At 40.3% G+C, this 26,608-nt stretch overlaps 1 protein-coding gene across 1 annotated transcript in view; it reads left to right on the top strand.

Moving 5' to 3' along the window:
- The window catches only part of LOC114661977 (E3 ubiquitin/ISG15 ligase TRIM25-like), a 75,729-nt gene extending 51,427 nt beyond the window's left edge, over nt 1–24,302 (top strand). Inside the window, exons 9-13 of the mRNA XM_028815253.2 lie at nt 626–721; nt 5,946–6,179; nt 6,268–6,415; nt 16,311–16,376; nt 23,703–24,302. Coding sequence (XP_028671086.2) covers nt 626–721; nt 5,946–6,179; nt 6,268–6,415; nt 16,311–16,376; nt 23,703–24,301 — 1,143 coding nt within the window. The 3' untranslated portion in view covers nt 24,302. The remainder of the gene's footprint in view (nt 1–625; nt 722–5,945; nt 6,180–6,267; nt 6,416–16,310; nt 16,377–23,702) is intronic.
- The last annotated feature ends 2,306 nt before the right edge of the window (nt 24,303–26,608 follow it).

Here is a 26,608-nt window from a genome sequence, read left to right as displayed (position 1 = left end):
CAAGTCAGGGGGCAAAAAGTATGCCCACACCCGCTCAACGCCTCTCACTGTGGGCAACTCCAGAGTGGTAGAGAGTCCAGCCCCTCTCAAGGAGATTGGTTCCAGAGTCCAAGCTGTGCGTCGAGGTGAGCCCGACTATATCTAGCCGGAACCTCTCGACCTCGCGCACTAGCTCAGGCTCCTTCCCCTTCAGAGAGGTGACATTCCACATCCCAAGAGCCAGCTTCTGTAGCCAAGGATCGGACCGCCAAGGTCCCCGCCTTCGGACACCACCCAACTCACACTGCACCCGACCTCCTTGGCCCCTCCCATACGTGGTGAGCACATGGGAAGGGGGACCCACGTTGCCTCTTCAGGCTGTGCCCGGCCGAGCCCCATGGGTGCAAGCCCGGCCACCAGGCGCTCGCCATCGAGCCCCACCTCCAGGCCTGGCTCTAACTTCCTCTCACAGTCCAGCGCCATGCTGTTTGGTTGAATGGTGACTGGTTCAAGAACAATTCAAAGATATTTCCTACTTTCTACTCATCATTTTGGCTTTAAAGGATTCTGCAGCAATAAAGCATCTAAGTAAAATGTATAGATGGAAAGTCAAGAAATTAGAAATTAATGTCACGTGTCTACACAGCTTCAGATGGAGAAGAGCCTGACAGAAATCCAGAAGAGAATAGAAGAGAGCGAGAGGAAGCTGAAGGAAATGAGACAGACTGTCAGCACAATTAAGGTGAGTTCTATCTAAAGATTACAGCAGCACATGGCAAACCACCCAGATTGGGACCCGAGTGCAGCAGGTGACACCTCAGCACCAGTTGACGTGTGGTGAGGTTCATGGCTGGTGACTCCTTCAGAGTCAGATTTACAAGCATATGAACCCCAAAGAGTAGCTTATTCACTGTTCAATTGGCAGCCAGCGTGCACATTGACTACTGGTTATGTTTCATATCTCATCAGCATTCTTTACACACACACAGGTAAGGTGAATTAGAAAGAACATTACGTTTATAGTGGTGAGAGAGAGAGAGCAGAGAGAGCACATTTGCTCCTCACCCTCCATGTGTTCCACGTATGAATTCCACAATTCATACTCATTCAATACAAATGAAAGTATACAGTGGTGTACAAAAAAAAATGGATTTCAATTTTGACCTTAATTGAAATATTTAGTTGTTTTTAAAAGCTTGTAATTCTGATGCTTTAATCAATTTTAATGCAGACTGTTCAACAAAAGGGTAACAAGAAAAGTCTAGGTCTGTAGTACTAGGGTGTTGTACCGTGTTAGCCATTATGAATGTAGAGAAAAGTCAAGCAAAATGACACCTTTTATTGGCTAACTAAAAAGATTACAATATGCAAGCTTTCGAGGCAACTCAGGCCCCTTCTTCAGGCAAGATGTAATTATTTAAGGTCAAAATTTAGTTTTTAAATATTGGATTGTTTTATTTCTTAGTCTGATCCCATTTTTTAAAAAACTGAAAACAGTTTATGGTCTTACCTTTATTTGTAAATAAAGTCCATGCGCCTATCCTTCTCCATGAAAATCTCTGTCACTTTCTTGTAAAAGTCCTCCTTATTTTCCTTTAGTTTTAAAAGCCTTAATCTTCCATTTTGGTAGTCAGTTGGAAACAAAAAAAATAAAATAAACGGACTGCTGCAATGCACTTGCTTTTCTGATATTGCTGACTTATTGGCACTGAGAGAAGAACAGCAGCAACAAACACCTGTTGGGCTCACATGCGCCCCCTTCAGTGCAGCATGGTACTGTCTGCCTCACCTTGTGCCTTTTCACTGCGGTTTTATGTGTGATCAGCAAGACTAAATAAAACACATTCATAAGACACACATTCATTAAAGATAAGCGGAAAGTCAGGGTGTTTATTAAAGCAAAGTGAACTTTATTGTCATCTCAACCATATACAAGTACACTGTAACCTCAGTTTGCGAGTAACTTGGTTTACGAGTGTTTTGCAAGACGAGCAAAAATTTTTAATAAATTTTCACTTAATAAACGAGCGAGGTCTTGCAGAACGAGTAGTTTGTCTGCTGAGAGTCATGTGATCACAACTGAGCTGATGGTTCTTCTCTCTCTCTCACTGCGGGATTGTGGGCAATCGTCTCCTATTCTCCGTCTGAGTCGGCGTGCCTCACTCATATAGTCAACATCCATACGAGCGTATAGTGTTTACTACAGCATTAGCATTGTGACTGTGTGCTAACGCGTGCATGTGTGTGCTGTGACGTGCGAGTCCCCGTCTTGCACCCTAAAACAAGAAGCTGAGTCTCAGTACTTTAGCAACACCAGCTTTATTCGGCTTGAAACAGAAACAGCACAGTTATTTATACACAGACACAGCAGTCAGGCAGGGCCCTGCACATTTATAATGTTCCTTGTTCCTTGTATCACCCATTGACGGCAGGTGCTTATAGCATGTCCGCGATCTTTTCGGATTCGCTTTTACGGAGAACTGCTACAGCGCTGGGACGCTCTTCCGCGTGTCGTCCAGTTGGGTGCAATCCCACAAGAGTTTAGAAACTCAAACACACCAGCCATGATTATTTTCAAAGGTAGTTTTGGGTTGTGGAACAAATCATCTGAGTTTCCATTATTTCTTATGGGGAAATTCACTTTGATATATGAGTGCTTTGGACTACAAGCACGTTTCCGGAATGAATTATGCTCGCAAACCGAGGTTCCACTGTATACAGATAGATGAAATTGCGAAGCTCAGGGTCCACAGTGTAACAACATGACGTGCAAATAATAAATTAAAAATAGAATTAAAATTAAAATTGAAAATTAAAACACAAACAAGACAAGACATTGTGCACAGACAAGACAAAGAAGTAGCAGCAATATTGACGTGTAGTTAGCAATATGAACATTGATGCAATGTAGGGTATTTGCAATCTAGATACATAAATATAGTCAATAGATATGTAATTTAATAAATAAATAATAGATATAAATAATACAGAAATTATCAGTGTGTGATAATAGTTGTTTAAGACATGTAAACAATGATGTTTCACAGCAGAAGGATATTAAGAGTGTCAAAATACTTAAAGGTCAGTATGAGATTTTCAGTTCTTCTCTACCTGCACACTCGTCTTTGCAGGAAAGTGGCTCACATGTATAAAAGTTCTGCTTTTAGAGGTGTTTGAGGACATGTGGAAGATCCCAGGGGGCAGCATGGTGTTAAGGAGTCTAACAGCTTGGGGGTAAAAACTCTCCTGCTGCCTGGCAGAACTGGCTTTGATGCTGCAGTATCTTCTCTTGGATGGCCGAAGTGTGAAAAGTCCATGTGAGGGGTGTAAGGGGTCCTGCACAATACTGCAGGCCTTGTGGACACTGTGCTTGTAAAATGTGACCTGTAGTGAAGGGAGAGGCACCCCAATAATGTTCTCTGGTGTCTTCACTATCCTTTGTAGGCGCTTGCGGTCAGATATGTTGCAGTTGCCATACCAGACAGTGATGAACATACCAGACAGTAATAAACATGTCTGCAAACATTATATTAGCGACATACAGAGAGACAGCAACAGACATGCGCCAATTGCAGGCATCAATCCTGTGTGTGAGGAACAGCGCAGTCCGAGGTGAGGTGAGGTGAGGCTCGTCGCTATCGACACCTCATGTTGCTCCCCTGTAATTGAACAGGAAATGTGCCAATTAAGGGATTTTGAATATAAAAATGATCAGAATTACTGGAATCATACAGAAAGCAAATTTATACAACAGACCAGTCGACAAATTTATTTTATATTATCATTATTAGTTTTTTTACTTTTCATGGTGACAGGTGAGGCTCTGGACTCCCCTGACTGTACGTCCCTCCTCAGCACCACACTGGACCAGTGTGAAGGTTTATATGGTGGCTAGAGTGCCAATCCTGCCACCAACCCCCTGGTCTTTCCCTGCAGGTTGGAGGGCCTACACGCAGGGCTGGATGCAGATTAACGTCATCACCAGGACGGAGCACTTGCAGGTTAAGGACCTTGCTCAGGGGCCCAATGGAGTAGAGTGGACTTTTAAATGCTTTTGTGTTAACAACGCCGTGTCATAAATTGTAGTGAAGTGTGATTTGTTTTCTTTAAGAAAAGGTTTTGAAACTAGAAATTAACTAGAAATTAGTACTACAGTACTAGCTCTGGCCCTTCCCCACTTCCACCACCCTACCTCCTCATTTCAATGTTTCTAAGGACCAAGGGATCCATTATCCATCCATCCATTTTCCAACTCGCTGAATCCGAACACAGGGTCACGGGGGTCTGCTGGAGCCAATCCCAGCCAACACAGGGCACAAGGCAGGAATCAATCCCGGGCAGGGTGCCAAACCACTGCAGAACACACACAAACACACCCACACACCAAGCACACACTAGGGCCAATTTAGAATCGCCAATCCACCTAACCTGCATGTGTTTGGACTGTGGGAGGAAACTGGAGCGCCCGGAGGAAACCCACGCAGACACGGGGAGAACATGCAAACTCCACGCAGGGAGGACCCAGGAAGCAAACCCGGGTCTCCTTAATGGAAGGCAGCAGTGCCACCATGCCACCCCTATTATAGGACCACTGTTAGCTAAATGTCGACAACGTAAGACGAAACGGGCACAGTGGAATAGTAAGTAATAAGTATAAGCACCACAAACCTGATATAGGTGTATTGAATGAATGCGTAATTAGGCCTGGAGCTGTAGTCAAAATCGCCTTTCAGGCCTCTAGAGCGTTAATCGAAGTCGCCTTTCTCTTTGAATTTTTGCGGCCTTAAATCCGCCGCCTGCCGCGATGATGGTCGAAGTCGCCTTTCTTTTTGAATTTTCGTGGCCGTAAATCCGCCGTCTGCCGCGATGTCAGTCTCATAAGGTTTTTCAGGCAGCTGCGCAGAAGGCGACTGTGCATTCGGCTTCGGACGGACCCTGCCGCGATGTTGGTCGAAGTCGCTTTCTCTTTGAATTTTCGCGCCCGTAAATCCGCCGCCTGCTGTGATGTTGGTCGAAGTCGCCTTTCTTTTTGAATTTTTGCGGCCGTAAATCCGGCGCCTGCCGCGATGATGGTCGAAGTCGCCTTTCTCTTTGAATTTTTGTGGCCGTAAATCCGCCGCCTGCCGCGATGTTGGTTGAAGTCGCCTTTCTTTTTGAATTTTCGTGCCGTAAATCCGCCGCCTGCCGTGATGTCGGTCTCGTAAGGTTTTTCGGGCAGCTGGGCAGAAGGCGATTGCGCATTCGGCTTCTGACGGACATGAGTGAGTGAGTGAGTGAGTGAGTGAGTGAGTGAGTGAGTGAGTGAGTGAGTGAGGAGACTGGCAAATTATTTATAAGATTATTATTATTATTATTATTATTATTATTATTATCATTGGCGGCACGGTGGCACAGTGGGTAGCGCTGCTGCCTCGCAGTTGGGAGATCTGGGGACCTGGGTTCGCTTCCCGGGTCCTCCCTGCATGGAGTTTGCATGTTCTCCCCGTGTCTGCGTGGGTTTCCTCCGGGCGCTCCGGTTTCCTCCCACAGTCCAAAGACATGCAGGTTAGGTGGATTGGCGATTCTAAATTAGCCCTAGTGTGTGCTTGGTGTTTGGGTGTGTTTGTGTGTGTCCTGCGGTGGGTTGGCACCCTGCCCAGGATTGGTTCCCTGCCTTGTGCCCTGTGTTGGCTGGGATTGGCTCCAGCAGACCCCCGTGACCCTGTGTTCGGATTCAGCGGGTTGGAAAATGGATGGATGGATGGATTATTATCATTTTTATATTTCACAGATCTTGATTAATTTCACAACAATGTGTCCCTGCAATGTACTTATTGACATTATGCTTATTGACTTATGACATTATGCCCATGTATTTTGTACTTCACCCCAATTCTGGTCCCCTCACATTGTGAAGGACGGTAAGCTGGTACCTTGATTAAAGAGTTTGAGGACCTCTGCTATGAACACTCTCTTTATGCAATCAGATATCTGCAGAAAAGGAAGTTCAGGAAAACGAGAAGGTCTTCAATGGCTTGATTCATTCCATTGAGGAAGCCCACAAGAAAGAAACAGAGCGAATTAAGGCGCAAGAAAAAATCAAAGTGGAAGAAGTTGAAAGAGTCATGGAGAAACTGGAGAAGGAGATCGAAGAGCTTAAAAGGAGAAATGCTGAGATGACTGAGCTTCTACAGACTGGTGACCACATCCACTTCCTGCAGGTGAGAGTGTGGCTTCAGAGAGAGCTAAGGGCATACGTGGCTGTGATAAACTCTTTGATGGCTCATTTCCTCTTCCGTTCTAATGTAGGCTTTCTCGTCACTCTGTTTCTCTCCTGAAGAAGACATCCCTGTCATGACAAAACTCTCTTCAGAGAACCTAAGGAAGAGATTGAATCAGCTAAAAAATCAAGTGGACGAAATGAACATGTGGGATACGCAGAAAATCACTACTGAAGGTACTGTACCCAATCATGTCCATATTGAGTCTATTAGGAGGATAAGACATTGCAGGAAATTGAAGAGATGAAGTTGTTCATTATTTATAATTCATGTCCAAAATATTATATATATATATATACTAGCAAAATACCTGCGCTTCGCAGCGGAGAAGTAGTGTGTTAAAGAGGTTATGAAAAAAAAGGAAACATTTTAAAAATAACGTAACATGATTGTCAATGTAATTGTGTTGTCATTGTTATAAGTGTTGCTGTCTTTTATATATATATATATATATATATATATATATATTATATATATAATATACACACACACATAAACATTTATATACATATACATATATATACATATCTACATATACACATCTACATATATATATACACACATACATAAACACACACATAAGACTTATTGACTGAAACGGGCTTTCACAAAAAAAGTTAGGGCTTTGCTACAGGATACACCCTCCACAAGTTAACCAAGTAAAAATAAAATATATATTTCTGTTTTATTTAAACCTTTTAAGTTCATATGCATAGCCCCATTTGGCTGTTTAATTTTTTTTTTCTTTCTTCAGTAATATTTAATCTCCTTAAAGAAAAAGAACATATCCATTTTACTTTTTTTGTATCTCTTTAGTAATATTTTACTGTAAAAGGATAACCAGTATTTAAACCTTTTATGTTACTTTATACATTTATTTTACACAATGTTGAAAAATTAATAAGAAAGCTACATATTTTGGCAGCTGCTGCTTTCATTTTCAATGAAATGAAAAAAGCTCTCCAAGAGAAAACGTCAATGAAGAAGAAACAGTTTGCACTATCTAAAAATCAGAAACCCTCATTTATAAAAGTTTGCTGCAGATGACTTAACTGAAAATAAATGAATAGTTCCTATGTGTATAATACATATTTATCTATTTGACTTATGCCTTTATTCCACCAACTTGCAACATCTGAGGTACAATTTGTTACATTACTTTTGTTTTTTGCAGCACAGGCAGGTGAAATGACTTCCTCAGGGTCACACAGTGGTGTCAGTACCAGGATTTGAACTGACGGGTGTTGGAGTCACGTGATCATCTCCCCTCCCATTCACCTCATTTCATTCACTTCATTTCGCTCCGAGCTGAGCTCCGCAGCTGGCGCGGTCTTGCTGTTCTTGATTTGCTTTTCACATGGCCAAGTATACGTTGCATGCTCAAGAGTAAGCTCAGCGCACAACTTGGTCATATTACAACCGGAGGGGCGAACTGACAACATGGTATACAAAGAGATCCTTAACAAATAATTATTGGTATAATTTCCCTCAGTTTATTATTTAAAATTGTAAAGCAGTACTTCACCGCTGCGAAGCGCGGGTATTTTGCTCTATATATATGTGTGTGAATGTATGTATGTATATATGTATGTATCTGTCTATCTATCTATCTATCTATATATATATATATATATATATATATATATATATATATATATATATATATATATATATATATATATGTAGATATGTAAATTTGTATATGTGTATATATATATATATATATATATGTGTATATGTAGATATGTATATAAGTATATATGTTTATGTATATATATGTTTACATAACCTAGAATATATATATATATATATATATATATATGTATATATATATATATATATATATATATATATATATACTGTATATATATATATACTGTATATATACATATCTACTTATTGGCTCCTGTATTTAGGATATGGCAGGTTGGATAATGGACGGATGGACATTTGTATGCATAGCCCCATTTGCCTGTTTTCGTTTTTTTTCTTTCTTCAGTAATATTTCAGCAAACCCGGAGCTTGTCAGTTCAAATCGTGGTACTGACACCACTGTGTGACCCTGAGGAAGTCACTTCACCTGCCTGTGCTGCAAAAAACAAAAGTAATGTAACAAATTGTACCTCAGATGTTGTAAGTTGGTGGAATAAAGGCATAAGTAAAATAGATAAATATGTATTATACACATAGGAACTATTCATTTATTTTCAGTTAAGTCATCTGCAGCAAACTTTTATAAATGAGGGTTTCTGATTTTTTTTTTCTTCTTCATTGACGTTTTCTCTTGGAGAGCTTTTTTCATTTCATTCAAAATGAAAGCAGCAGCTGCCAAAATATGTAGCTTTCTTATTAATTTTTCAACATTGTGTAAAATAAATGTATAAAGTAACATAAAAGGTTTAAATACTGGTTATTCTTTTACACTAAAATATTACTACAGAGATACAAAAAAAGTAAAATGGATATGTTGTTTTTCTTTAAGGAGATTAAATATTACTGAAGAAAAAAAAAAAAAATTAAACAGCCAAATGGGGCTATGCATACGAACTTAAAAGGTTTAAATAAAACAGAAATATATATTTTATTTTTACTTGGTTAACTTGTGGAGGGTGTATCCTGTAGCAAAGCCCTAACTTTTTTCGTGAAAGCCTGTTTCAGTCAATAAGTCTTATGTGTGTGTTTATGTATGTGTGTATATATATGTAGATATGTGTATATGTAGATATGTATATATATGTATATGTATACAAATGTTTATGTGTGTGTGTATATTATATATATATATATATATATATATATATATATATATATATATATATATATATATATATATATATATATATATATATATATATATAAAAGACAGCAACTCTTATAACAATGACAACACAATTACATTGACAATCATGTTACGTTATTTTTAAAATGTTTCCTTTTTTTTCATAACCTCTTTAACACACTACTTCTCCGCTGCGAAGCGCGGGTATTTTGTTAGTATATATATATATATATATATATATATATATACATATACACACATACATGCAGTTTCAATAACATAGAAATATAAATATTAACATCATTATCATATGAGAATATGAAGTAATATATAAGAAGCACATTTCATATAAATATAAATTATTAAACAGTAAAATCTTCTTCTGTAATTTGCTACCGTGGCAATTTGTGTGTCTGTCCAGGATTTTAAATCACCTGTAGCTCGCAAACCGTTTCACCTATACACTTGAAATGTGGTACACATATAGTACGTCACGTCTACTATCCGCTTTATGGGTGATGATTGTATTACTCTTTTTATCTTTATTTTATTTTATTTTAGAATCAACTCCTATCTGCGCACACCAGGGCGGCCGTGGGCGGATGCGTATGGTGTATTCACTCCATGTTATCGTGCATTGCGCTGTCACTGGTATTTTGCTAAAAGAATTTGAACAACATATAAGAAGCGTATAAATTATTAAACAGTAAAACATTAACATTTAAGAAGTAAAGTTACATTAAGTACTACTGCAGTGCCTTCGGGTATACCTCATTTTTTGTTTGCCCATTACATGCTTAAATGTATACATTTTTTGGTGTACCTACCCGAGAACACGCGACATATAACCGAGCGTGGGAGAAGCATGGATTTTAAACACGCATTGAGTTCATCTGCTGGTCTCCCTCGTGGAATAACTGGTAATGTTTGACTAAAATCTACAGCGAGTAAAACGACATTACCTCCTATTTTTTTTTTTACGATCTCTGAGATCTTGCTTTTTTCGGTTCAAGGCTTCATAAGCTCTTTTATGTTGTATGGTGAACTTATCCCAAACCATCATCTTTGAATGTTGCAAGACTTTCGCCTTGTATGTAGATCGGGGTAATTACATTCATTGCATTCCTAGTCTGAATCACAATCTGATTGTATGGGTGGTTACCTGGCACTGTAGGGTTGACACCCGTCCTTTAAAATACGGAATCGTGTCGCATTTGAGAATGAAATTGCGCGTCCCGTTTTGAATCAATACGGGACGGGATTTGTCCCGTATTTTTTTTATCATTTTTTTTAAAGCAGCGTCTCATGCAAATCATCCCACACGCATTTTATGAAGATGCCTCCTTTCCTACTTTTGATTGGGTAATACTTGATGTCATCGTTAGTTTGATTGGTGTTTTTAACTGTCCAGTGAGGAGGGCGTGTCTTTTAAGTAGAGTCTGCAAACTGTTGGCACTGAGATGTGGCGTCAGCGCCAGAGTTGAAGCCCCTAACGTTGCGGTCAGCAAGTCGGCTAACATCCGCCATGTGCCGTCTTTCAGTTGCGAGAAGCAGATCATAGAATGGTTGAAACTGTTGCCCCTAACGTTGCGCCACGGCGTGTGGTTCGTTTATACCTCGTGTCTTCTCATTAAACTTTTATCTCGCGAATATGTTATTGCAATCCGCAGCGGGAGCGTTTCTATAAACTTAATTTAAACTTACGTTTTACATCGTGCTTTGTTTCCCTTATGAACATGCTTGTATGCTTCACTCGCTCCCTTCTCAATTGTTTAATGAATTTTTTGCTCTTCGCTGTTTGCGGCTCTTCCTTGATTTCCCCCTACTTCGTTCTTTTATCTTGCGAATATGTTATTGCAATCCTTAACGGGAGCGTTTCAATAAACTGATTGAAAATAGTTTTGCATTTACCTTTTTAGTAAAAGGCGAGCTTTTAAGCCTGAGAAATCACCCCGTAAATGCACACGTTTAATTGCACATGTGTTAATATGTATGGTTACACAGTATTAAAAGACAGTGAACAACGTCAGTTACCTTTGTTCTCGCGTTTGATAAAAGGCGAGCTTTTAAGCCTGAGAAATCACCCCGTAAATGCACACGTTTAATTGCACATGTGTTAATATATATGCTTACACAGTATTAAAAGACAGTCAAAAATTAACGTCATTTACCTTCGTTCCCGCGTTTGACTCGTGCTGTAAATCTCTTCCTTGTTTTTAGTTCACGTGATTACGTAGGAGGCGTGATGACGCGATACGTGACTCTGCCTCCTCCATTACAGTATATGGACAAAAAATGTGTTCCAGTTATGACCATTACGCGTAGAATTTCGAAATGAAACCTGCCTAATTTTTGTAAGTAAGCTGTAAGGAATGAGCCTGCCAAATTTCAGCCTTCCACCTACACGGGAAGTTCGAGAATTAGTGATGAGTGAGTCAGTCAGTCAGTCAGTCAATCAGTCAGTCAGTCAGTCAGTCAGTGAGTCAGTGAGTCAGTGAGGGCTTTGCCTTTTATTAATATGTATAGATATATATATATATATATATATATATATATATATATATATATATATATATATATGTGTGTGTGTGTTTGTGTGTGTAAATACATTCATATACAGCATATAAAAATATTTATATACTAGTCATTTAGCCCGTTACAATAACGGGCGCTAGAACAGTAATGCATAAACATTAGTAGGAACAGTCTATATTAAATGGCAAGGGACTTTCACCTCATTCTTTTTGTTGGTCGTATTTTTCTTTCTTTCAGCCTTTCTTTTGTTGATGTTTACTTGGTGAGCTGACCGTTCTTTGTGGGCTGCCGCCGTGTATTGTGTGTCTTTAATTTTCTGTGACAGTAATACTGTCTTGTACGGCTCTATTCAATAAGGGCGCATAGATAATTTAGTTCAAATGGCTCTGGAATATGTGAAGAGCAACAAAGGTGCAGATCTTTATTTACGCGTGCCTTTATTTACTGCGCCCAATTGAAGTCGCCCTTTAGAGGCTCGCCTTTTTGTGTGCGCCCTTATTGAAGGATGCCTGTGCGTGCCCTTATTGAAGGATACCGTCTTGTACGTCCGCTGGCTTGTACGTCCGCTGGCTTGTACATCCGTAATATACCTTTAATTTTCTCTGGCGGTAATACAGGCGTGTGCGTCGGTAATATGCCTTTAATCTCCTCTGACAGTAATACTGGCTTGTATGTGGCTGTAATATGCGTCACTGTATTGTGTACCTTTAATTTCCTCTCGCAGTAATACTGGTTTGTATTTCTGTAAAACACCTCTAACTTTCTCTGACAGTAATATCGCGCATCACACCATGCCCCGCGCATGCGCACTTCACCAGAAAACACCCACACACGGACACCTGGACGCACATAGGGATTTTATATATATAGATATTGTGAGTAGGTGGGAGGAACATATGTTGTCTCCAGGAAGTGTTAAGGCGCCAGTCGAGTCGCCCTTTTTAATTTTGCTTGCAAAAATAAACAATACAGGCACTCAGGGGTGCAAAAATGCAACAGAAATGGCCTTCACAGCTCTGTGGCTTGTAAGAGGGCATCACAGTGTCAGAACTCCAGGTCCAAATGAGATACCAACATTCTTTTGGGTTCTTATAGCGCCCGGGCCCAGTAGGAAAGGGGTTATTCTCCCTCAAGGGGCATCTTCTCAATGCAATAAAAGTGAAAAACGATGGCACTGTTAGTGGCACAGCGCCCCAGCTTGCCCTGGTGGGGTACTGCATACCATGGATGAGCTCTCAAGGTGTCTCCCTAACGTGCATGTGTGACAAAAATTTTGGAATCTGATCTGTTGTGTCAGTCCTGCTCACTTGATGTTCCTGGTGCTTTCCTTCATGTATTCTGAGAGTGTCTAAGCGTCTCTGCCTTCTGGTCTGCAGCTGCCCATTTGCTCTCCTGTACACTAAACTTTAAAATGCCTCTTATTCTTTCAGTCTTTCTCCTTGCTGACAATTCTTCTCTTTTCTTTTATCATCATCAAAAGACAGCCCTCTTATTAGATACTGTAGCTGTAAAATCACTGTTGCATCTTGATGGAAATCCCCAGAACTGATGACAGATGCACCCTGGATAGTTTCAGTTTCTTAATTTAATCCATTTAGAAAAGTCTTTCGCTAGAATTAATAATTCTTCTAATTCAATCACCCTGTATGTGCACTAAGGTCCTATATAACCTAACCCTTATTTTGTTATTATCATTATATCTCTTTTTTCCCCCTTTGTTGTTTTTAGCACCTTTCCATTGCTGTCAGTTTCTTATGTCATCTTATCTGTCTCTTCTTGAAACTCCAGACTTTGGGTATGGATAGGGTTAGGAGGGTGGATTATATGTATGAACTGGTTGATGATGGGATTTTCTTATAGTGGTATTGCATTTGTTATTTGAAACTTTTTGACTGTTCATTAAAAAAAAGTATTGTTTATGAGTGTATATATGTATGTATTATATTATCATATTAACATTATATATACAGTATATATTATGAAAGTAGGAAAGGTAAAAACGGATTTGTTATCCTTAGTAATGTCCCCCAGGCCACTAGAGTGCACTTTGGGTTACATTCACAGGAATACTAGGGAGGACAGACCATCTGGCCCTCCCCAATCACACTTCTGTAGGGTAACCTAGTGCTGCTTTGGAGTACCTGCAGGCCTCTGAGTGCTGGCAGGGTAACCCAAAACACTGGTGAAGGCTTACCTACAAGAGTTTCCTGATCCAATCTTAAAAGGCCCCTGCAGTCACTATATGGAGAGCTTAGTGTTGGGTGGAAGCCATTGCTAAGAGATTAGAGGTGAACTACAGTAAGTATGGGGTGAGTAGGGAAACCAGAAGGCTTAGGTTTTTGTTGTTTTTAAGCCCCTATGTGCCTATTGGATAATTGCTTTGGCTGAAATAAAACCCTTTTCTTTTGCTGCTTTTGTACTCTGTGGTCATCATTTGGGTTTGAGGATGACAGATGTACAATATAACAGTATATACAGTGCATCCAGAAAGTATTCCCAGCACATCACTTTTTCCACATTTTGTTATGTTACAGCCATATTCCAAAATGGATTAAATTCATTTTTTTCCTCAGAATTCTACACACAACACCCCATAATGACAACGTGAAAAAAGTTTACTTGAGATTTTTGCAAATTTATTAAAAATTAAAAAATTGAGAAAGCACATGTACATAAGTATTCACAGCCTTTGCCATGAAGCTCAAAATTGAGCTCAGGTGCATCCTGTTTCCCCTGATCATCCTTGAGATGTTTCTGCAGCTTAATTGGAGTCCACCTGTGGTAAATTCAGTTGACTGGACATGATTTGGAAAGGCACACACCTCTCTATGTAAGGTCCCACAGTTGACAGTTCATGTCAGAGCACAAACCAAGCATGAAGTCAAAGGAATTGTCTGTAGACCTCCGAGACAGGATTGTCTCGAGCTACAAATCTGGGGAAGGTTACAGAAAAATTTCTGCCGCTTTGAAGGTTCCAATGAGCACAGTGGCCTCCATCATCCGTAAGTGGAAGAAGTTCAAAACCACCAGGACTCTTCCTAGAGCTGGCCGGTCATCTAAACTGAGCGATCAGGAGAGAAGGGCCTTAGTCAGGGAGGTGACCAAGAACCCGATGGTCACTCTGTCAGAGCTCCAGAGGTCCTCTGTGGAGAGAGGAGAACCTTCCAGAAGGACAACCATCTCTGCAGCAATCCACCAATCAGGCCTGTATGTTAGAGTGGCCAGACGGAAGCCACTCCTTAGTAAAAGGCACATGGCAGCCCACCTGGAGTTTGCCAAAAGGCACCTGAAGGACTCTCACACCATGAGAAAGAAAATTCTCTGGTCTGATGAGACAAAGATTGAACTCTTTGGTGTGAATGCCAGGCGTCACGTTTGGAGGAAACCAGGCACCGCTCATCACCAGGCCAATATCATCCCTACAGTGAAGCATGGTGGTGGCAGCATCATGCTGTGGGGATGTTTATCAGCGGCAGGGACTGGGAGATTAGTCAGGATAAAGGGAAAGATGACTGCAGCAATGTACGGAGACATCCTGGATGAAAACCTGCTCCAGAGCGCTCTTGACCTCAGACTGGGGCAACGGTTCATCTTTCAGCAGGACAACGACCCTAAGCACACAGCCAAGATATCAAAGGAGTGGCTTCAGGACAACTCTGTGAATGTCCTTGAGTGGCCCAGCCAGAGCCCAGACTTGATTCTGATTGAACATCTCTGGAGAGATCTTAAAATGGCTGTGCACCGACGCTTCCCATCCAACCTGATGGAGCTTGAGAGGTGCTGCAAAGAGGAATGGGCGAAACTGGCCAAGGGTAGATGTGCCAAGCTTGTGGCATCATATTCAACAGGACTTGAGGCAGTAATTGCTGCCAAAGGTGCATCTACAAAGTATTGAGCAAAGGCTGTGAATACTTATGCACATGGGATTTCTCAATTTTTTTATTTTTAATAAATTTGCAAAAACCTCAAGTAAACTTTTTTCACGTTGTCATTATGGGGTGTTGTGTGCAGAATTCTGGGGAAAAAATGAATTTAATCCATTTTGGAATAAGGCTGTAACATAACAAAATGTGGAAAAAGTGATGCGCTGTGAATACTTTCCGGATGCACTGTAGTGGGTTGGATAATAACATTACGATACATCCTTCTTTCAACAGTAATTCGGCCGGTGGAAGACCGGACAGTGCTAACGGTTGTAGTTGTTCTTTGGGATATTGTAAGTTGATGTTTTCATCTTCCGCACCATCACCACCAACTGTTTCAGCATAGTCTATTGATATGCACTTAATCACAATCGACAAATTTTCACATTAATTCATTTGACTTCATCGTTTCTCGCTGCCATATTTAGATGAATGGGTGATTCTAAACTGGATCTTTGTAAGTGTCTGTGTGTGTGTGTGTGTGTGTGTGTGTGTGTGTGTGTGTGCGTGTGTGTGTGTGTGTGTGTGTGTGTGTGTTCATAAGTAAGTCCTTTAATGGATTGTTGTCTGTCCAGTTTAATTGCTGGAATGCACCTGATGAAAATAGTTGTAAGTAGTGCGTGACTTGAAAGAATCTCATGGTAAATGTTTCCATCTCCCGGGACTTCCTTCCAAAAAGTCTCTTCCAAAAGTCACGTCTCATCCCAAGATTTTTTTATTATAATAAAGATATATATATATATATATATATATATATATATATATATATATATATATATATATATATATATATATATAAAATGATTTTTATTTGTTTTCTTTTATTTTTTTTAGTAAATAAAGCTCAACTGTCCATCCTGCAATCGCCCACTCCTGACATCAGAGAGGAGTTTCTGCAGTGTAAGTTTCTCTTTTTACGTAGTTCACATAGCTACACAGATTCCTTCTTTTGACTTCATTTCTTGAATGTTACCTGCTCCTGCAGTTACAGAACGAAGTAAAAGCAAAGCCCTTACCTTTGGAATATATAATGATTTCCATCTTCTTTTCTGTCTGTATTACAAGCTGTTCAGAGGAATTTGGAGGCCATCCCAGTTTTGGTTGCGTGAGTTCAAAAGCTGAGAAAATATATCATTTAACAGATAAATGTTGTACAAAGGAGATGTACAGTGGCACCATGCACTCTCTGTTTTTAATGACTCAGAGGAATATTAAGACACTTAGTTGTTTTCATATCTTCATCCCCAGATTTTTCAGTCCCCTTTTAATGGATTTGCTCAGAGTGTTCTCTTGTCTTCACTGTGTAGGTTAGGTCACCATATTAATCACCACAAGTTGGACCTTCCAGACAAGATTCATTTATCCAACAAACAGAGCTGATCTCCAATGGGACTTCTAAAACCTGCTGGCTGCACCAGTGCCCTTGCAGTCTAGTTATCAAACTTCCCAAACGTCATGGATTGGTTTCAGTTATGTGTAATAAAATCAGCTCAAGCTCAAACTGCCTTCAGCAAGTTGTGAAATAAGTTCTCACTGTAGTCTGTACAAATGATATAAAGTTGAAAACAATTAATATTTTTATACGGTTTAGTTTTGTGTGATTTTAGTTTAATTGGTTGAATTTACAAAGGGGCATAAAAAGTCATCTTATATTCTATTCTGCCTGCATATAGATGCTCCCTAAATTTAATTGCACAAAGCCTATCTTACCGCCACTTAGCTAGCGAACGAAAGAACTACTTAATGGATTTAGATCTGTTTTTTTTTCTATAATTTGCTTAAACATTCTGGTTGATTTTGCGACTTCTGCCATTGCACTATTTTTCATAATGCGCTATCAAGAGCGGTTTATTTGCATGAATCCAAGAGAGATGCAGCAGGCCGAGGAAAGGGGGACAGGGCCCTACTCATTCAAACGTCAGCCTCGGGCGTATCTTACGTCTGCTTAACTAGTGAACGAGAGAACTACTTAACACATTTAGATTGGGTTTTTTTCTATAATTTTCTTAAACATTCCGGTTGATTGTGCAACTTCTTTCTTTACGCTAAGAATCATAGTTCACTTTCAGGAGCAATATATTTGCGCTAATCTGAGACAGTGGCTGTGGGCCAAGGGGAGGAGGATGCGTGACATCAGGAGTGGGGAGCCGGGCAGGGCCTTCCTATTACTACGTGGATGGAGCTGCAGGAGACGGCTAATTTTAAAATAAACATACTTAGTGTTGCTCTGATTTTACAAAAGCGAGTGATCTCTTAATTGTAGTGTACCTGTTTCCCAAATGTGTGCGTCGTAAGTGGATGAGTTGGCTCGTTAGGGAGGCACGCTGTGGTTTGTTTGGTCCAGCGTCTTGTGTTTAAATCTCTTATCCAGTATGTGTCTGAGGGGAGTCTGTTCAAGTTTCTGTCTGGGTGGTCCAATTTTACATTCCCAACCACATGTATTCTAGTTAAACTGGCAACTCCAAGTTGACCCCAGTGTTCACGAATAAGGATGTGTACCTGTTAGGGACCCATGATGCACTAGCATAAAAACATAAGAAATCTGATAAACAAGAGGAGACCATTCAGTCCATTGAGCCTGTTTATTTAACTAATAGATAAGCTGACCCAACATCTCATCCAGATACTTTTTAAAGGTTTTAAATGTTTCTGTTTCAACTACATGACTTAGTAGTTTGTTTCAGAATCCCACATCTCTTTGTACAGTAATCCCTCCTCCATCGCGGGGGTTTCGTTCCAGAGCCACCCGTGAAATAAGAAAATCCGCGAAGTAGAAACCATATGTTTATATGGTTATTTTTATATTGTCATGCTTGAGTCACAGATTTGCGCAGAAACACAGGAGGTTGTAGAGAGACAGGAACGTTATTCAAACACTGCAAACAAACATTTGTCTCTTTTTCAAAAGTTTAAACTGTGCTCCATGACAAGACAGAGATGACAGTTCTGTCTCACAATTAAAAGAATGCAAATATATCTTCCTCTTCAAAGGAGTGCGCGTCAGAGAGAGAAAAGCAAACAAATCAATAGGGCTGTTTGGCTTGTAAGTATGCGAAGCACCGCCGGTACAAAGCTGTTGAAGGCGGCAGCTCACACCCCCTCCGTCAGGAGCAGGGAGAGAGAGAGAGACAGAGAAAAACAAAGTCAAAAATCAATACGTGCCCTTCGAGCTTTTAAGTATGCGAAGCACCGTGCAGCATGTCGCTTCACGAAGCAGCTGCACACAGAAGGTAGCAACGTGAAGATAATCTTTCAGCATTTTTAGACGAGCGTCCGTATCGTCTAGGTGTGCGAACAGCCCCCCTGCTCAATCCCCCTACGTCAGGATCAGAGAAAGTCAGCACAAGAGAGAGAGAAAGTAAGTTGGGTAGCTTCTCAGCCATCTGCCAATAGCGTCCCTTGTATGAAATCAACTGGGCAAACCAACTGAGGAATCATGTACCAGAAATTAAAAGACCCATTGTCCTCAGAAATCCGCGAACCAGCAAAAAATCCGCGATATATATTTAAATATGCTTACATATAAAATCCGCGATAGAGTGAAGCCGCGAAAGGTGAAGCACGATATAGCGACGGATCACTATATAAAGAAATGCTCCCTGAATTCAGTTCTAAACGCACTTCCCTTTAGTTTCCACTGGTGTCATCATGTATAGGATTCGCCGTTCAATTGGAAGAGTTCTGCTGGATCTGCTTTATCAATGTCTTTGAGAAGACTGAAGACCTGGATTGAGTCCCCACACAGTCTCTTCTGCTCAAGACCATACAGGTTTAATTCTCCAAGCCTGTCAGAGTAGGACATGTACTTCAGTCCTGGGATGCTCCTGGTTGCTATCATCTGCAAAGCTTTCCATTCTGCTATGTCTTTCTTGACCAGCCAGAACAGTGGTGATCAGAACTGCACATGTGACCTGAAATGTTAGTGCCAACTAGGCTGACTACTCCACCTAGTGAGAATGCATTGCCAACTAGGACTCTACTGTTTGTTTTTTATTTTTTGGTTTCGCAGGCTCTTTCTCAGGTCCCGCACAATAAATATATGGATCTCCATATACAATCTTGAAACAAAAACATTAAGATTAAAAAATAAAAGACTGACAAAAAATGTTCAAGGAAATTTGAGGCCGATGCTGCTACAGTTACTTCTGTTTGTTCAATGCTGGCATCAAGTCCACCAATCTGTGAAGAGAAAACATCTCCTTTAGGAACTGGAAAGATCCCACCATACCAAAGGAACCCCCCACCACTATCTGTGGTCAGGTTCCTACTTTAAAAGGCACATAGCTTAAGGTAGAAACTGCCAGGCAGGTTACATTCCAATTCTTTTCCAGGTAGGTTTCAGGTCTTCTTCTTCATATCGGTATTAATCCATTACCGCCATCTACTGGGCAGAAGTTTCCATATCATTTCTCTATCTCCAATTTGTAAAATTCTAGAAGATATTATACATTTCCAAATCTTTCAGATATTTAATAAAAGCTTTAAATAGACTTTTATTTCCAGTTATATTAATTACTATTTCTTTAAAATTGCAAAATGAGAGATCTTTTTTCACAAATTTTTCTATTAACCTTTTCCCTTGCCCTAACATATTTTTGACACCAAATCAAGTAATGTTCAGTTTCCCCAATCCCACATTGTTTGCACGTTCCTGTTTTATGTTTGCCAATGTAATGATAATATTGATTTAAACCAACATTTCCAAGCCTGGGTGGCACGGTGACGCAGTGGGTAGCGCTGCTGCCTCGCAGTTGGGAGACCTGGGGACCTGGGTTTGCTTCCCGGGTCCTCCCTGCGTGGAGTTTGCATGTTCTCCCTGTGTCTGCGTGGGTTTCCTCCGGGCGCTCCGGTTTCCTCCCACAGTCCAAAGACATGCAGGTTAGGTGGATTGGCGATTCTAAATTGGCCCTAGTGTGTGCTTGGTGTGTTTGTGTGGGTCCTGCGGTGGGTTGGCACCCTGCCCGGGATTGGTTCCTGCCTTGTGCCCTGTGTTGGCTGGGATTGGCTCCAGCAGACCCCCGTGACCCTTTGTTCGGATTCAGCGGGTTGGATAATGGATGGATGGATTTCCAAGCCTTATTCTATCGTATGTCATATCTCCCCTTCTCCTTCTAGGACTCCACTTATTCTTGTTTCTCACTATCGGTTTTACCTGAGCCAGATGTCTTCCTTTTCCATTACTTTTCCAACTGTTTTGCCGCCCTCTATAAATTGCCTTTTTAATTATGCAGTTACTGTAAATTCACATTTCCCTAAAGGAATCATAAAGTCGGGTTCTGTTTTATCCAAAGCTTTCTTAGCCAGCTTATCTACAATTTCATTACCATACAGTCTTTTATATGCAGGAATCCATGCAAACTTTATAATTATATTACTTAAATAGATATCAGTAATTATATGATTGACTTCTAATAAGAAGTCACTTCTGTTAGATGATTTCCCCGATTCTAAGGCCTTCAACGATGATGATGAGTCTGTCAATATAACAACTCTTTTTGGCTTTACATCACAGGTTTCACTTCAGTTCTCTCCAACACCTTTCTCTTTGGTGTAGCACAAAAACTCCAAGCCCCTTGAATTTTGGGGGTCCGCCCCTTGCAGTTCACTTTGCCAGCCAGAGTCCTTTTCACAGTTAAAAAAAAAACTCATTTTAAGTCCCCAAGATTGTCTAGTTTTCCATTTGAACAAAAAATCTTACTAATTAAAACCTTAAAATGAAAACTATAAGCAACATTACAATAACATCTCAAACACCCCAGCAGCCCTTCCTTTCCTCACAAAGCCTCATCTTCTGGTTTGTCTCTCCTGCCCTCCTGTTCAGCTCTTATTTATTGCCCTATAGCATCTACCTCTTCATGGTGTGGGTGGGATATTTGGTACCAACTAATGGAAAGATGTTTTTACTACAGCAATAGTCAACCAACCTAACAAGCAAACAAGGCCAAAGGAGAAACCCTAGTAGCCTAGAGGCCAGAGAGGCACTTCCCAGTCTTTAACCTTATTCATAACCTACAGGACTCTGGCCAATGACCCCTTTGCCACGATCAAACCCTAGCAGAAAAGCCCAGATGATGACTTCAGCCAGTGGCTCTGTGGCCAGGACCAGAACTTGGCTCAAAGCCTACAAAACCAAAGGGAACCTGGAGAGCCAACAGAGTGATCACTCCAAGGACACTATCCACTGTTTGTACCTAGATATGGCCTACATAAGGACAGCATACAAGACCAAGGGAGAAGCCCCTGGAGCTTAAAGGCAAGGAAGCTACTTCCCAGAACCTAACCCTAACTCAGAACGTAAAGAGCCAGGGGAGCTTGGACAACGAAGATCAAGTATCACGACCCCAGGGCATAACCCAACTCTAAAGCCCACAAGGCCACAGGGGAGGCTGGGGAAAGACAGCAAACAAGTTGTTAACTCTAAGGAAGTTATCCACCATCTGTATCCAGATATGGCCCATACAACACCTGTTGGAATGAGGGGCGATAGCTGCAAGTTTCGAAGAATGGAGACTTCTCCCTTTCAAAGGGATATCCTCTGCATTACAGAGGGACTTTGGGAACTGAGTCTCATCTTAGAAAAACCTAAACTTACTTCATCTATGAGAAATCAAGAATTAACCCATCAATTAAATGAAAATACCACTTACAGAAAAAAAAAAACATTTAATACATCAATTAACTCAGTGTATGAAAGAAAAAAATTGAATTCAAAGCAAATAAAATCAAAGTGAGTAATATACCAAAGTGAACAATTCAAACAATAAACAAATGTGACTCATTCTCGACTCAACACAAATATCAAAAGTTATTCAAGCTGGTGGCACACACTCAGAGGACTCCAGATGCGGTCTCACTACTACAATACTGTATATGGTCTAAACATAATGTCTCTCGATTGATAGTCAACAGTTTTTAAGTTTAGGTTTAGGTAGACTTCATTATCCAAGAGGGAAATGTATTTGCAGCAGTAAAGTACAAAAACAGAAGAAATTCTTTCAGAGATCCAATAGATACAACAAAGACAAAACATTCGACAACCAATGTTATTGCATACTATTTTATGATATAATCTGACATTTTATTTCCTGTTTTTGTTTTGTTCCAGCACATTGCTGAGACGATAAAAACGTTTTGTTAGCACAAACCCCTAAATCCTTTTCAGAGGTTGCTTCCAGTACGACAGTGTCTCCCATCTTGTATTTAAAATTGATGCTATAGAAAAATATATTCGTGAAATTGGTAATGTCTACGTATTAGCAACATATTATAAGCACATGAGAAAAATAAATACTATATTTCACTAAGCATTAAGATGTAAGAGTTATGATTAAAAAGACTTATGCCTACATATTTTTTATTATTCTGTATGAGCTAGAAACCACCAATAGTTCATTAAGCCAAAAGTTAGACGTGCAGGAGAGCTGGGAAGGGTGGGCCCCTCGCTTAGAGAGTGAATGTGAACTCTTTGTCCATAAATAATGGCAGCAAGCGAAGAGTTAGTAGGGAGTAAGGATAGGCCTTGTCAGACAGACATGGTGGACAGAGAGGGGTTTTGACACCCCCTCAGTTAAGACAAATTGGTAGAATTAATTAGAGGCAAGATTAGAGCAGTGAAATGAGGAGTCAGATGAGGATGAATAATGAATGGCTTGTATGATAAGAATTTAAATAAATGTAAGAGATACCGATGGCTCATTGCTCATTGTATTTGTAGTGGGTCTGTATGTGCGCCATACAATAGATGCAGATTCTGCTGCCTGTCCTGAGACTCCGAGTGCCTTCACTGGGGCTAAGGGTGCCCGTACCAGTCTGCCTTTGTTCACGTGTAGAACTTTACAATTTCCTGTGCTTAACTGCTGTTTCCAGGTGTTCACCCAGTTATGAAGTATGTTCCGGTCTTTCTGTTTCCTCCACAGTGCCTGCCATTCCTCCAACTTGATTGTCATTTCAGAGGTTTACTAACTACAACACAATCATAGTCATTAATATAAATCAGAACAAATAACAGTCCAAGGACAGACCCCTAAGGGACTCCGGGATGACCTCACTCCTTGTGGATCATTCTCCTCTTACCTGTGCTCTTTGTCTCCTGTTGGTTAGCTACCCAGGGTAGTTTCCTGCGTTGTGATTAGGTGCCACCAGGATGGGTATAGAAATAGAATTTTCAGATTGGAGACTGTACGTGCACATGTAAGTTTCTGTATTTCTTTCTCTTTCCTCTTCCAGACTCCTGTCATCTAACATTGAACCCCAACACTGCCAACAAACACTTGCATCTGTCTGAAGAGAACAAGAAGGTGGTATGGATGAGGGAGAATAATTTATTTTCAGATCACCCAGAGAGATTTGACTCGTTTGAACAAGTTCTCTGCAGAGAGGGCCTTTCCGGGGGCCGCTTTTACTGGGAAGTGATATGGAGTGGAAGAGAAGCAGAGATTGGAGTCACGTATAAAGGAATAAGCAGGAAAGGAGATGGTGACAAGTGTCTGCTCGGGTACAACGACAAGTCCTGGTGTTTGTTCTGTTACAATTACACCTACTGTGTGCAACACAAGGACGAAAGAATTAAAATTACATCCCCCTGCTGTTCCAGGATAGGCATCTATCTCGACCATCCCGCTGGCTTGCTCTCATTTTATAGCATCTCGGACACACTCACCCTCCTGCACAGCTTTCAGACAACCTTCACCGAGCCACTCTACCCAGGGTTCGGTCTTTATTTTGTTGATTCTAGCATCGCCATCTGCTCACTCACCTCACAGAAGAACCATGGCGTGAAAAATAAAAAACGGAAATTTAGTGAAAGCATAAATTTTGATGTGTAAATATAGATTTATTAAAACATTAGAACAATTTTGGCAAGAACAGCTAGTGGTCCAAGTAAGGTCACTGATCCTCTTCACCTAAATGGTTCTCTTTTAATTAAGTTACATGTTTTTAATCTGTTAGTAACAAAATAAATCACTTGTTTAGATTTTGTTTTTCACCCTTGGCTTTGAGATGGCAGCATTTACAAATGTTTAACCAGAAAAATCAGATTAAAGAGTCACCAATGGGGGCCAATTAGATGGCAACTGTGTTCTTGACAGGCAATGGCTGAAGATGAAGCTGCCACACTTCAGTAAAACTAGAGAAGGATCTGAATACGTTTAACATGGCACTATGTATGTATGTATGTATGTCTAAATGACTAGTATATACATTTTTTATATGCTGTATATGAATGTATTTACACACACAAACACACATATATATATATATATATATATATATATATATATATATATATATATATACATTATAGATATATATTTTTTTTTTTCATTGGAAATGCCGTAAAAAGTTGGTACGACGCTTAGAAAACTGTATTGCAAACAAAGATGACTATGTAGAAAAATTATGTAATTTGTTTTTGAAATTTTTAATAAGTAGAGTTAAATGGAAGTGTGGAAACTTTTTGAACGTCTCTCGTGTATATGTGTATGTATATGTATATATTAGTAAGTATAAATATATATTAGATGGCACATTGGATGGACAGGCATTCTGACAAGGAGTTGAGAAGATACCTTACCTGGAGGCCTAGAGTGGACAGAAAGGCATTCTGGCCAAAAGAGGGAAGGATGTCACACCCAGGCAAGGCTTCTCTAATTGATGGATGGACATCTCAGCCACTGCGGTTGGCTGGTGCCCTGCCCGGGGTTTGTTTCCTGCCTTGCGCCCTGTTTTGGCTGGGATTGGCTCCAGCAGACCCCCATGACCCTGTGTTAGGTTATAGCGGGTTGGATAATGGATGGATGGATGGACATCTCAGCCAGAAGAAAAGATGGTTCCTTACCTGAGTGGGAAGCCCCAGACAAATGGACAGGCATGTGTGTAGCAATTTCCCCAGCACGGGACAAAAGAGGAGGACTGGGAATGACTGCCTCTGGAGGTGTTTATTCCCACTAGTCACCTGATGGCAGTGGGCCCTTTAGATCAACACCCATTTGGGAGCCAGCAGGGAATGCTGGGAGTTGTAGTCCAGCAGCTCAGCCTTGCTGGGGTCTGTGGGTGCTGCAATAGCTTGCTGTAGAGAAGTGTCCTCCCCGTTATGTGGGACTTCCGTGTGTCCCGGAAGTACTTCCAATGGGCAACAGTCCTGGCACCAGAAGTACTCCCGGGTCACTTTGTCCAGGCAAGTCGGAGCTGGAAGGAGGACGAGTAACACACAGCTGGAGGAGAGCAGTGTGGTGGAGAGAGGAGAGATGATTGGAGGAGAGAGAACTTGTGCTTTGGTGCTTTTCTGAGATATTTGTGCAATTAACAACACATTATTTGAACCCAGGACTGTCTGTGTGTATTTGTTTTTGGGGCTCTCTGGCAACACTGAGCTTTCACTATATGCATATGTATAGAATTACATTATTCTCTTTGGCTTGCATATTGTTGACTTGCCTTTATTTCTATAGAGAAAATGAAAGTAATGCTGTAAAATGTTAAGTTGTGTTAGCCATAACTCAGTTAAAGCAAAACTGATTAATAAATACATTTAAACTGAATATCTACATTCTGTTCTTTTGGTCTGTTTTCATTTGTCTTCTTCAAAACCATTTTGCATGTGATTACCTAAACTTAACCATCAGTCTACTCATAATTTCCTAAACATTTGTTCAAATGCACATTTAAATAATAGCAAAGATGTCTGGAGGGAGAGAGGACAGACAGCTAAGGCAGCACTGTCCACTTAAACAAGAACTTTCCTTTTCTTTGCAATATCCATTTTTTCTCTTTTTTCTGTGAACTGTTTTCTTTGAATTTTACTAAAACTTTTAAAACAAAGATATTTTGAGTGAGGAATTATTTGAAAATGAGCCCAACTATTGCTGGAACTGTCCTAGGAAGCAAACTAAAAGTGGCAGAACTGTGGTAATTTTGGTCAAATGCAGTTGCGCTTACAGTAAACTGTTAGTAGTGTGTTTCTAACTATTCCTAACAAGCTAAGCTTATAGAAACTAACTCTGTTATATAGTGCATCTATCTATCTATCTATCTATCTATCTATCTATCTATCTATCTATCTATCTATCTATCTATCTATCTATCTATCTATCTATCTATCTATCTATCTATCTATTATATTGTGCCTGTCA

The sequence above is a fragment of the Erpetoichthys calabaricus genome, chromosome 12 (genome assembly GCF_900747795.2).
Source record: "Erpetoichthys calabaricus chromosome 12, fErpCal1.3, whole genome shotgun sequence".
Classification (NCBI taxonomy): domain Eukaryota; kingdom Metazoa; phylum Chordata; class Cladistia; order Polypteriformes; family Polypteridae; genus Erpetoichthys; species Erpetoichthys calabaricus.
This window is presented reverse-complemented; position numbering and strand designations above follow the sequence as displayed.